Source organism: Zosterops lateralis (genome assembly GCF_965231275.1).
Source record: "Zosterops lateralis genome assembly, chromosome: 6".
In the NCBI taxonomy this organism is placed as follows: Eukaryota; Metazoa; Chordata; class Aves; order Passeriformes; family Zosteropidae; genus Zosterops; species Zosterops lateralis.
Genome location: NC_139761.1, coordinates 52,961,636 through 52,973,672, shown reverse-complemented (window position 1 = coordinate 52,973,672; position 12,037 = coordinate 52,961,636). Strand labels below are relative to the sequence as shown.

Genomic DNA, 12,037 nt, shown 5'->3' with positions numbered 1-12,037 from the left:
AGAGCACTGGGTGAGCTTAAAGATCACTTCCAACACAAACCATTCTGTGATTTTAAACAACATATTTATCGAGGAATTACAAGCGCAGGTAATTGACTGCAGGGATGAGCTGAGTGGACAGATTTGGTGAGTCTGACCCCAGCACAGGCTTCGACTAGGAGTGCCCAGGACTGAACTCAGAGCTCATGCCCCAGCAAGAAACCCCAGACGGCTACGACGATGTCCTGGATGTGCCGCAGGAGGCCCCCGCTGCCAGCACTGGGGACATCTCCGAGAGAGTGTCACAGCCCAGGTGGATCAGTGTCCTCCCCACAGGTAAGAGGGCTCACAGCTGCCCTGTTCCCTCTGCAAAGCCACTCCCTGGCAGGGTTTGTCTGTGGGGATGAGCAGGGACCCAGCAGCAGATCCATGGGTGCTGTGGTCAGAGCCCAGGTGGGGTGTGTCAGGGGGACATGGAGCTGCCTGTCCCCTCAGGCACCTTGAGGTGCTCTCTCTCTAAGGTGGGATCTGCTCCCCTCCAGGTCTCCCAGGGGCAACCAGTGACCCCTCAGAACAGCCCCTGGCACACATGGACTATGATGATGTCATCAGCAGCACCCTGGGGACGTTGCCATGAGGATGGCCTGGCCATGTCCCAGCCCTGGGGACACGTGTGTGGCAGTGTGGTTGGGGCCTGTCCCCAGGAAGGGGTGGCCCTGCCCAAAGAGGTCACCCCTCCCTGCCCAGCGCTGCAGGAAAACAGCTCCTGTGTAGGGATTGTAGGATTGTCTTTGATTTCAGTGTGAATTTCCCTTTTTTCCTATCAAAACCCAGATTGGTCAGAGATTCTTTTCCAGGCCTGGGACCTCACTCTGCCTCTGGCACCTCTATACTGGGTATATCACTCATCCCCTTGGGGATGTTATGCAGGAACTGGATGCACAGACACCTCCTTGAAAGGTGGACTGAGGGGGAAGAGATTGCTGGGATTGTCTGCAGGGGGTTTATTTAGCACTGCCAAATGCACACAACTGTTCCCAGCAACTGTGAAGGGAAAAGGGAGAGGGAAGGACCTGGACTCCTCCCTGCAGATGCAGCAGAATCTCCAGTGTGTGATACACAGATGGGGCAGGCTCAGACCCAGTGTCAGCAGTGAGAGCTGGGCTGGAAATGGCTGTGGTTGTTGGAAGGACTTTTCCTAAAGGAGGGGAGGTCTCTTGTTGGAGGGGAGTGCCTTCCTGTTCCCCAGCAGGGCTCTGCGGATGGAGGGAAGCCTGACCATGGCCCTATTCCTTTACCTTTGAATCTCCTGGAGGCACCAGCTGGGGCTCCTGCTGTGCTTCTGGGGCAGCACAAAGTGGATTTATGGGTGGAAACACCTCCCTCTGTGCCATGGGAAACCTGGGGTGGAACGGATGAGGAAACGTGGTGTGGATGTGGGAATGAGTGTTTGGGGAAGCTGCGGGGCCAGCGTGGGTCGCAGGAGCCGCAGCTGTGAAGGGGCGCCAGGGTCAGGAGTGAAAGCTGATTCCTGCCTTGGGATCGTGCTGACAGAGAGTGTGGTGAAGGGTGAGGGTGGTTCAGTTTGCAGAAGTGCTCGGCTGCCGAGCTGGAGGGGCACAGAGCGGCGGGGCAGGCGCGGCGTTATCCGCGGCGTTATCGGCGGCAGCGCAGGTGTCGGGAGCCGCGTGCGGTCGATGGCGATGCCGGGAGCCGCCGGGGGGTAACCGCCTCCTTCCTGCCCTGGCGGCGAGGCGAGCGCGGGGCCACTGCTGCGGCAGCAGCGCCATGTGCCAGCGCCGCCGCGAGGGCCCGGGGACCCGGCACCTGCCAGCCCCGAGCGGAGCCGGGGGCTGCTGCCACCCCCCGCGGGGGAGGGGAGCTCCCCAAAAATGGGGGCTTGGAGCTTTGCCGGTGCCCGAGGCAGAGGTGGCCCCGCGGATGCTGTTGCTGGGCTTTGGGGGGAAGGCTGTCCCCATCAGGACGGCTCTTGGCTCCAGCAGCAGAGCTGTAGGCACGGGGGGTAGAGGAAGGGCCCCCGCAGCCCAGGTGCCGAGGGGGGGCTGTCTCCCCCCGGGGACATCCGGGTGGCAGCCCACTGTGGCGAGGAGGTGTGTGACGCCAGAAGCGCAGCCGAGGCTCATATTTGGGCAGGGAGCAGGTTATTGGAGGCGGCGGCCCCGCAGCCGGGAGATGAGGCGCCTGATAAAGGCTGCCCTGGTGCCGCTGCCTGCAGTGGCTCGGCTGGGGGCGAGACGTGTCCCGGCCGCGCTGGGTCGGGGCCGGTGGCATGGGGCCGCTGGCGGTGCTGGGGCTGCTGCTGTGCGTGCGGCTGTGTGCGGGTGAGTGCCGGGCGGGCGGGAGCGCGGCCCGTGGCGGTGCTGGGCCCGGCTCAGCGGGCTCCGTGCCGCAGGCTCCGGGGAGCTGCGTTTGGTGGGCGGCGGCGGGCGCTGTGCCGGGCGTGTGGAGGTGAAGCACGACGGTGAGTGGGGCTCCGTGTGCGTCTTCGACTTCGACTGGGAAGCCCGTTGGGCCTCCGTGGTGTGCCGGTAGCTGGGCTGTGGCCGGGTGGCCAAGGCGTCCCCGTACGCCCCATTCGGTCGGGGCAAAGGGCGGATCTGGCTGCAGCCCTTCTTCTGCCGAGGCACCGAGGATGCGCTGCAGGAGTGTCCGCACTTCGGATGGGGCCGGCACTTCTGCGGCCACGAGCGGGATGCGGGGGTGACCTGCACAGGTGAGGGGACACGCTGGCCGTGCTGGGACAGGCACCTTGTGCTGCTGCATCCCGGGCAGGGCTGAGCCGTGCCGGTGTCCCGGTGCAGATGCCGTGGAGCTGAGGCTGGCAGGCGGTGACAGTCCCTGTGCCGGGAGGGTGGAAGTGAAGCTGCAGGGACAATGGGGCTCGGTTGGAGACGACAGCTGGGACATGGAGGACGCCGAGGTGGTTTGCCAGCAGCTGGGCTGTGGCTCGGCTTCCGGTGCCTACTCTGCCCTCGAGCGCTTTGGTGCAGGAGAGGGGCCCGTCAGTCTGGCCCTGGTGGACTGTGATGGGTTCGAGGCCACGCTCTGGGACTGCGAGATCCGTGGCTGGGGCCCCTATAACGGCAGCATCCATGACTATGACACTGCCGTTGTCTGCCAGGGTAGGAGCTGGACTGTGGGGGGACACGGCCGTTCATGCACAAGCCTTGACACTGACCCTGTGCTGCTCCCGCAGGCTTTTCCCGGCTGGTCGGAGGCGATGGAGCCTGCGCCGGGCAGCTGGAGGTGCGGCAGGGCCGGGCCTGGGTCGGCGTGTGCGAGGAGGAGGTGGACATGAAGGTGGCGCAGGTGGTGTGCAGGGAGCTGGGCTGTGGGGCGGCGCTGGGCATCGCCGGCAGTGGCCGATTTGCGGCGGGATCGGGATCACTGTGGGACGGGGGCTTCCAGTGCAATGGCACGGAGCCCCTCCTCAGTGCCTGTGCCCGGCGTCCGCCCCGCAGCCGGGGCTGCAGCGGCGCCGCGGGCCTCATCTGCTCCCGTAAGTGCCGGGGCCAGCGGGGCGGGGGCTCTTGGGGTTCCCTGCACAATCCCCCTTCTTATTGCCCTTCCTGCCACAGCCTACACGGGCTTCCGGCTGGGGAACAGCAGCTCGGGATGCAGCGGGCGGGTGGAGGCGGCAGTGAGGGGGACGTGGGGGTCGGTGTGCGCCGCCGAGTGGGACCTGCCCGATGCCCACGTCCTGTGCCGCCACCTGGGCTGCGGCCGCGCCCTGAGCGTGCCCCCGGGAGGCTCCTTCGGCAGCGGGGAGGGGCCGCTGCGGCCGGACGCCTTGGGCTGCAGCGGGAGCGAGCGGCACCCGGGCCAGTGCCCCGTGGCCGTGCTGGGGAAGCCGCCGTGTGCCCCCGGAAACGCCGCGGCTGTCACCTGCTCAGGTGTGTAGGGCACCTGCGGGAGGAGATGAAGGGCTTTTGGGGCCCTCCCAGGAACTTGGATCAGAAGATGCAGGGACGTTTTATGGTGAAGGGCTGCGTCTGGGCATTTTCCAGGGATTGTGGAGTCCCTGCGGCTGGTGGAGGGTGAGACCCGGTGCGATGGGTGGCTGGAGGTGGCCATAGACACCGGGACCTGGCGCCGAGTGCCCGCAGAGCTTTTGCTCATACGGAATTTCAGCAATGTGTGCTGGGAGCTGGACTGTGGAGGACTGGACAAGAGTCATGCTGTCCCTGGTGAGACCTACCTGTGGCAGATCAACGAGACGGAGACGGACATCATGGAAAGGGTGATTGAAACCATCAAGGAGATAACCACTGATCTGACAACTAACAACACATATCTGAATGAACTTAAGAATTTTAATTTAATAATGACCACTGCACCAGCTGACATCTCTCAAGGGGCATCCGTGGTCTGCTCAGGTGAGTGTCCCTATAAAGGTGAGAGGTGATGGTGCCCCAGGCAGCCAGCCCAGCCCTTTCCTTCCACGCCCACAGGCAGCCGGCGGGTGAGGCTGGTGGGGAGCTCTGGGCGCTGTGCCGGGCGTGTGGAGGTCTATTCCGGTGGCAGCTGGAGCGGCGTCTGCCAGGAAGGCTGGGAGCTGCAGGACGCTGCCGTTGTGTGCCGTGAGCTGGGCTGTGGCAGGGCACTGGAGGCGCCGAGCTCGGCGCGCTTCGGTCCCGGCCCGGGGCCGCTGTGGCCGTCCATCCCCGAGTGCTCCGGGGCCGAGGAGTCTCTCTGGGAATGCGGGCGCTGGGAAAAGCGCGAGTGCGTTGGCGGCGGCGGGGCAGGGGCCGTGTGCTCAGGTCAGTGGCGGCCACTGGGGGCAGAGGCCGGCAGAAGGCCCGGGGGGTCGGTGGCCGTGCCGTGACCCCCCTGCACCCCTTGCAGAGCATCTCTCCGTGCGGCTGGCAGGCGGCGGCGGGCGCTGCCGCGGGTTCCTGGAGGTGTCCCACAAGGGCACCTGGGGCCGCGTGTGCGCCAACGGCACCAGCCCCGGCACCGGCGCCGCCGTCTGCCGCCAGCTGGGCTGTGGGCACCGGGGCCGGCTGTCGGCCGTCCCCGCCCAGCAGCCGTCCCGTGCCTGGCTGGCCTGGCTGGGCTGCGAGGACGGGGCCCGCTCGCTCTGGGGGTGCCCCTCGGCACCCTGGCACCTGCAGAGCTGTGGCCCTGGCGGGGACGCCCACGTGGCTTGTGAGGAGGACAGGGATGGCGTCACTGAGACAGACACTACCCCGTATCCGGAGGGTGCCAGCAGCACAGGTAGCTCTGCCTGTTCCTGCATTCCCCATGCCAGGATGGCTGGGATCCCCTGCCCTCACTGCCTGAATGTGTCCCTGAAGGTTTTCCCATCAGAACCACCGTGGCAGTGGCTGTGGGGACTGTGCCTGTGCCAACTGTGCTGTGTGTGGTGCTGGGGACGCTGCTGTGCCTGTCCCTGGGTGCCCTGGCTGTGCTGCTGTGCCGTGCCCGGCGCCAAGGTGGGTCCTGGTGGGTAGAGGCAGGGAGAGACCTAGTTTGGGGGTCCAAGGGCTCCTATCGTGCATAACAGCTCACACAGTGAGTAGTGATGATCCCAGTGTCCAGGGCCCCAGGTGAGTGCTGCCTGTTGTTCCAGGCCCTGGCAGAGCTGCAGATGCCATCTCCAATGCTGTCTATGAGGAGCTGGACTACACCGCAATGCCTGAGTACCAAGACGTGCTCAGTCGCTCAGGTAGGTGCAGCCCTTGTGCCCCAGCTCTGTCTGGAGTGAAGGCTCTGCCTGACAGCCCTACGGCAGCTCTGGGTCTTGGTGACCCAGTAATGGTTCCTCTCTAAGGGCTGTGGGTGGCCCCTCAGTACTACGGCACCCCAGTCTGCAGTGTGAAGTTCTGTTACCTGTGGTGCTGCTTGAGGCCATCTCCCCCCGATGTCCCTGTTTGTCCCCTGCAGGTTCTCTGTCAGAGGGATCGCTCCAGAAGGTGCCCTATTACACCGGGGACAGCGTGGAGGGGAGTGACACCGAGGCAGCCCCAGGTAAGGCCACAGGGCAGGGACCCAGCGGGGAGCAGGAGGACAGAGGACACAGCTGGGCTGGGGAGCTGAGGGGACAAGTCCTCCCCTTGTTGGTGTGCAGGGAAGCATCACCTTTCCCTGCGGGAGCCAAGGGCCTCCAGCACATGCCCAGTGGCAAGGCCATAGGGGATGGCAGAGGCAGAGCCCTGCCAGGGCCGCTGGTCACTGCCATGGAGCCCTGTGCCTGTCCCAGATCCCCCTGCCCGGCCCCAGCAAGGAAGCCCAGACGGCTACGACGATGTCCTGGATGTGCCGCAGGAGGCCCCCGCTGCCAGCACTGGGGACATCTCCGAGAGGATGTCACAGCCCAGGTGGATCAGTGTCCTCCCCAGAGGTAAGAGGGCTCACAGCTGCCCTGTCCCCTCTGCAGAGCCACTCCCTGGCAGGGTTTGTCTGTGGGGAAGGGCAGGGACCCAGCAGCAGATCCATGGGTGCTGTGGCGATACTCCAGGTGGGGTGTGTGAGAGGGGACATGGAGCTGCCTGTCCCCTCAGGCACCTTTCTGTGCTGTCCCCAAGGTGGGATCTGCTCCCCTCCAGGTCTCCCAGGAGCATCCAGTGACCCCTCAGATCAGCCCCTGGCACACATGGACTATGATGATGTTGGCAGCAGCACCCTGTGGACGTTGCCATGAGGATGGTCTGGCCATGTCCCAGCCCTGGGGACACGTGTGTGGCAGTGTGGTTGGGGCCCTGTCCCCTGGAAGGAGTGGCCCTGCCCACGCCTTCCTGCCCAGCACTGCAGGAAAAAAGCTCCAGTGTAGGGATTGTCTTTGGTTTCTGTGTGAATTTCCCTTTTTTCTTATTAAAACCCAAACTGGTCAGAGACTCTTTCCCAAGTTTGGGACATCACTCCACCTCTGGAACCTCTATACCACATATATCAGTCATATCCTTGGGGATGTGATGCAGTAACTGAAAGCACAGACATATCCAAATACACGGTTGCATGAGGAGGAAGAGCACATGGAGATTGCTGGGATTGTCTGCAGGGCATTTATTTGGCACTGCCAAATGCTCACAAGTGTTCCCAGCAACTCTGAGGGGAAAAGGGAGAGGTCAGGACCCGGAACTCTGCCCACCTGCAGATGCAGCAGGATCTCCTGTGTGTGCCCCACAGGTGGGGCAGGCTCAGACCCAGTGGCAGCAGTGAGAGCTGGGCTGGGAATGGCTCTGGTTGTTGGAAGGAATTTTTCTAAAAGAAGGGAGGTTTTGTGAATGACGGGAGTGCTTTCCTACCCCCATGCCAGGACCCCGTGGTGGCAGGGCAGCCGGGCCATGGTCCCTGCCTGTGGAACATCCACGCTCCAGGAAGTTCCTGAACTTCAGGGCCGGCTACATTTCCCGGAGGCTGTCCAGTTCCTGCAGCAGGGCCTGGCTGAAGCCTTCCGTGCTCAGCCTCCGCAGGAGAAGAGAAGATTTTGGAGCTTGTGGGGAGGGAGGTGCTGAAGCAGCCGGGTTCCAGGTGTGGCCCTGCCTGTCCCGCAGCCTCTGCTCCCCAGCTCAGGGAATGCCGGGCATGGAAGGGGCCGTGGCAGGGCCCTCAGCCCAGGCTCTGCAGTAGCAGGTGGGATGCTGGAGCTGCTGGCAGAGCTGCAGGATGCCGGGGGCTCCCAGCTCGTTGTCACTCAGGTCCAGGCAGGTGAGACGGGGCCCCTGCAGCAGCTGCGTGGCCAGGGCTGGGCAGCAGGCACCCGACAGCCGGCAGCTCCCCAGGCTGTGGGAGCCAGGGGAACAGGGAAGGAGGGCTTTGGCCTCGGCTTGCTGAGCTGCTGCAGGTGGGAAGGAGAAAGCTCTGGCTGGGAAGGAGGGAGCACTGGCCCATGTCGCAGCCCCTTTACCGCAGTGTCTGTAGAGGGCAGGCACAGTGCTGGAGGCCCTGACACAGCAGCTCCACGCTGGCATCGTGCAGCTCCGGGCTGAAGGACAAATCCAGCTCCTCCAGGCACGTGTTTGTGCTCAGCACACGGCAAGGTCCTCGCAGCAGGCGCTGGTGAGGCGGGAATAGCGCAGCCTGGTGGGAACCCCCGGGAAACACCCTCAGAGCCTCCCCAGTGCCCTCACTGCCCTCCCACCATGGTGGCAGTCCCCAGCCTAGTGCCATAACCTTGGAGCTCCTTGGCCTGGAAGAGTGGGACAGAGGCACGATGCCACCCCACGGGGTCCCTTTGGGGCACGTCCCCAGCTCCCAGGCCGGAGATGCCCGAGGGATGCCGGGGGTGCTCACGGCAGGATGCGCAGGCGGCAGCCCGCAGTCCGCAGCCCCTGACAGAGGAGGCGCACGCCGCTGTCACCCAGCGAGCTGTCACCCAGCTCCAGACGGGCCAGGCCAGGCTGCTCCGCCAGCGGCGCTGCCGGCTCCGTGCAGCAGCTCTGGGACAGCGGCACCGCTGCAGCCTGTGGGAGAGCACGGAGAACGGGGGCTCAGCACACCTCCCCTGTGCTGGCTGCTCACCTGCCCACCAAACCTGAGGGACAACACCCACCCCGAGCAGAGCCTCCAGCGCACGGGAGGGCTCCTCCGGAGGGACCTTGCTGGTTGTGCAGATGTGAAGGACCTGGAGCATTGCTGCTTGAACCAGCTGGGAGATGGATGTGAGGTGAATCACAGGGTGCACTGAACATTCCCGCACCAGGGATTTCCCTTTGTGAGGGAGAAGGCAGACTGGAAGCCAGAGTGACAGCTGGGCACAGGGGGGCCTGGCCAGGTGGAGCCAAGAAGCTCCATCACCATCAATCCCAGAGTGGGCAGTGGATGGAGAAGCCCATGTGTTCCTCATTCTCCCCAGGAGGAAGTAAATTCTCTGCTGAGGAACTAAACACCCAGGGAAAGGCCCAGCTGGTGTTGGGGAGGGAATAGCTGAATCATCCTTTGGGGCAGAGGAAGAGAAATCTTTGCCCTTTTGGGTCATTCAAGTGAGGAGGAGCAGGACTTAGCAAGGCACTGACTTGGCATCCAGCTCTGCCTGAGGATGCTGCCAGTGGAAGGGACATCCCTGGAGGGTGACACAGCCCAGCCCAGCCCAGGTCTGGATGCAGAAGGAAAGAGGCATCTGGTCGTACAGAGTCATGAAAGTTCCTGGGGTCTGGCCCAGACTATCATGGCCCTTTGTGTTTCCTTGGGACTCAGCCCCTCAGTGATTTGATTGGAGAGAGACAGCTTTGAACCAGTTGTCCCAAAAGTACTTTTAATAATACCAAAATAAGAAACAATAAGACCTCCACTGTGTTGGACCAAACTGGCCAAGGCAATACAAGGGGCAAAAGGCATGAGGAGAAGGGTCATGTCTAGGGGCAGAGAGGGGTAGTTTTACACTCTGGTGTGGGTGGGGAGTTTCAGTGGGGTGTGAGGGGAGGGTCAGACAGTGGGGAACAGTGATTCGAAATATTACATTTCTGCATGAAAAATCAACCCATGATAACACAGAGAACTGAGAACTTTCTGGTAACAATTACCATAGAGAATATGTCAATCAGCCTTGTGTAATGGCACTAAGAATGGAGTTTCCCAAAGTATTTTTCCAGGGTTCTCATTTTTTCGAGGGGAAACTGCTCTCCACAGGGTCAACTTGCTATCTAATAAGTCTAGGTCAGTGAAATGACCCAATGCACTTGGTGCAAAGCTCTTCTCGTTGGTCTCGAACAAGAAGTGCCCATGTCTGAAAGCTTCAGTGCTTGGCCAGGGTGGGAGAGGCCTCTGTGCCTCCCCTGAAGCCACTGCAGCAGCTCTTCCCTGGCTCGTGGTGAAATTCTGCACCCAGTGGGTTTGTCCATGTACTCTATGGCTTTCTGGCTGACAAGAGCAAAGAGGAACCTCACTGTGACATTCAAATCCTTTCCAGACTTGCTGTAGCTTTCTAAGTACTGATTTACATCCTTCTCAAGCCTCCCCAAGGTGCTGACCATTTCCCCATCATCCTACAGAACATAAAATATTGCTGCCAAAAAGTCCTGGAGGTGCAGGTGAGTGAAGGCATAGACAGAGCCATGCTCTTCTCTTTCCCCTGGGATCTTTTCACTGAGGATGAAGGGGAGAAGACCTGGTTGGTCCAAGCCACAATTCTTGATTTCCTTCTCCTCAAAGAGGACCTTGTGTTTCCAGACACCCTCAGCAGCCAAGGAACAAAGCTGGAGGAGGAACTGCTGCAGGATCTGGGCGTTGTCCCTGTCCCTGTGCTTCAGTGATTGGGAGAGGTAGAACATCATCATCCCTGTGCTGGCTTTGGAGCACTCCAGGAGGTTTTTCTTCCCACAGGGCTCTTGTTCCAGGATGGTGCAGATGGTCCAGCTCCTGACAGGGATGACACACAAGCTGTAGAGGATCTTGTTGACTCTGGCAAATCTGTAGGCCATGTCTGCTTTGTTGGGCTTCTGAAAATACCTGTGGAAATACTCCTCCCTCCTGGCTGCAGAAAATCCCAGGATCTCCATGGAATACTCACCCTTCAGGCTTCCTAGAGCTGTTGGCCTCACGGTGATGAGCAAAGAGGCTTTGGGGAGCACTGTCTCCTTCAACAAACTCATCAGGCTGAGCTCCAGCAGCTTCACCTCCCTGGGGTCAGAGCTCAGCCCAGCTTTGGGCTGAACCAAGGAAAGCCCCAGGGCCTGGAAGCCATCCAAAATGAACAGGATCCTCTTGTGGTCATCCAGGATTTTCCCAGCTGGCACTCGCAGGCCAGGACAGCACTGTGGATCCAGGTCTGCCACCCTGGCTTCCATGGCAAGGATAATGGCTTTGTGTTGGAACCCTGGATTGTGGAAATTTCAGGCTTTCTGGGCTGAGGGGTGCTGACCCTCAGGCAGGCACTGCATTTGACTTGAGGCCTTGGAAGAGGCTTCTGAGATTTGTGATAGCACTGGGGTAGTGGGTGTGTTCTTGGAATGGTGTTGTGTGATCTCACAGGGTGAAAACCTAACTTTGGGGTTTGGGTATATAGTAGTGTGTGGGGACCAAGTTGGAGGATTCTGGGTGCTGTGTGAGCTCTTCTTCCTCACCCTCTTCTTCCTTCTTCATGGAATTGGGTGGTTTTGTCTAACTGGGTGAAAGATGTCTGCATTGCAGACCTGGAATGGTCATGATTGGGTCAAAAGCATAAATAATATAGGTGTCACTTTGGTATTGGCTAATTATCTGCTAAATAGCCTTGGTAAAAGTTAGAAAGTCTCCATTTCATCTCGTTTCTTTAAAATGAAAGCAAATTGAAGCTCATGCTTCATGAGACTGTAAATACTGGAAATAGATAAGATATGATAAACAACCAAGACCCAACTCGACTCTACGTTTCCCATGTCTTTCATCCTGACCTCAGCTGAGATAAAGCAGGCAGAACTGTAACAGCTGTGCAGAAGACAAGGGCAGTCAGTGCAGAAGACCAAGTCAAAGTGGGTGCAGAGTGTCCCTTCTGTCCACTCCACCATCACCTTCCTGACCGTGGTTGTCTTCCCCATCCCCAGGGCCCCCAGCAGCACCACGACCTGCGGGCTTTGCCCGTCTCTGCCAGGTTCAAACAGCGCCGTGGTGCCGGCGGTGGCTGCTCCGCTGCCGGCGCTGCCACATCCCTGGCCGGTTGCCACGGCTCCATCCTTGGCTCCGTGCTTGCTCCCAGGCTCCCTGGAGATGGTCAGGGTGGTGGAGTGGCTGTGGAAGGATGGGCTCTCCCTGGGACAGCTGCCCAGCTCCCTGTCCTGGCGGGACTCCCGCACCATGTGCTCTCTGCTGTCCTGCCTGTGCTCTGTGCCCATGAGGAGCAGGGTCAGTCCCCAGCCCAGACCAATTCCCCTCCAGCCCAGCCATGCTCCTGACACTCCAGCAGCCACCAATTTCAAGGCTCACTGCTTTCCTAAGTCTGTCTGGGGCACTGACCCAGGAGGACACAATTTGTGAGCATTTGGGCACTCTGGTCAGTTGGACATTCTTCTTCTGGCTCCTGATCCTGATCTATCAACTCTTCTATGATCATCATTATCCCCCTGGAGCAAATGGAATTCTCTAGGGCTACCTGCAGCCTCTCACTCACGCTGCAGGGCAC

General features: G+C 61.0%; 1 protein-coding gene and 1 pseudogene across 2 annotated transcripts; one reads left to right on the top strand and one right to left on the bottom strand.

Annotated features, from left to right (window-relative positions):
• Nucleotides 1-2,269: 2,269 nt before the first annotated feature.
• LOC310910180 (scavenger receptor cysteine-rich type 1 protein M130-like) lies at nucleotides 2,270-5,123 on the top strand (the record flags this gene model as incomplete). The annotated part of the gene is given in 9 exon segments (XM_083862633.1): nucleotides 2,270-2,321; nucleotides 2,393-2,529; nucleotides 2,533-2,713; nucleotides 2,802-3,122; nucleotides 3,197-3,499; nucleotides 3,579-3,893; nucleotides 4,008-4,376; nucleotides 4,452-4,760; nucleotides 4,846-5,123. Coding segments are annotated over 9 exon segments (2,265 nt in total), but the record flags the coding sequence as incomplete, so codon positions are not given.
• Nucleotides 5,124-7,203: 2,080 nt separating this feature from the next.
• On the bottom strand, nucleotides 7,204-11,714 carry LOC310910179 (NACHT, LRR and PYD domains-containing protein 3-like; annotated as a pseudogene). The gene is made up of 7 exons: nucleotides 11,360-11,714; nucleotides 9,569-10,741; nucleotides 8,958-9,104; nucleotides 8,236-8,405; nucleotides 7,850-8,022; nucleotides 7,555-7,725; nucleotides 7,204-7,407 (listed from the first exon to the last, which is right to left on the bottom strand). The product of its transcript is annotated as an NACHT, LRR and PYD domains-containing protein 3-like (transcript).
• Nucleotides 11,715-12,037: the final 323 nt, after the last annotated feature.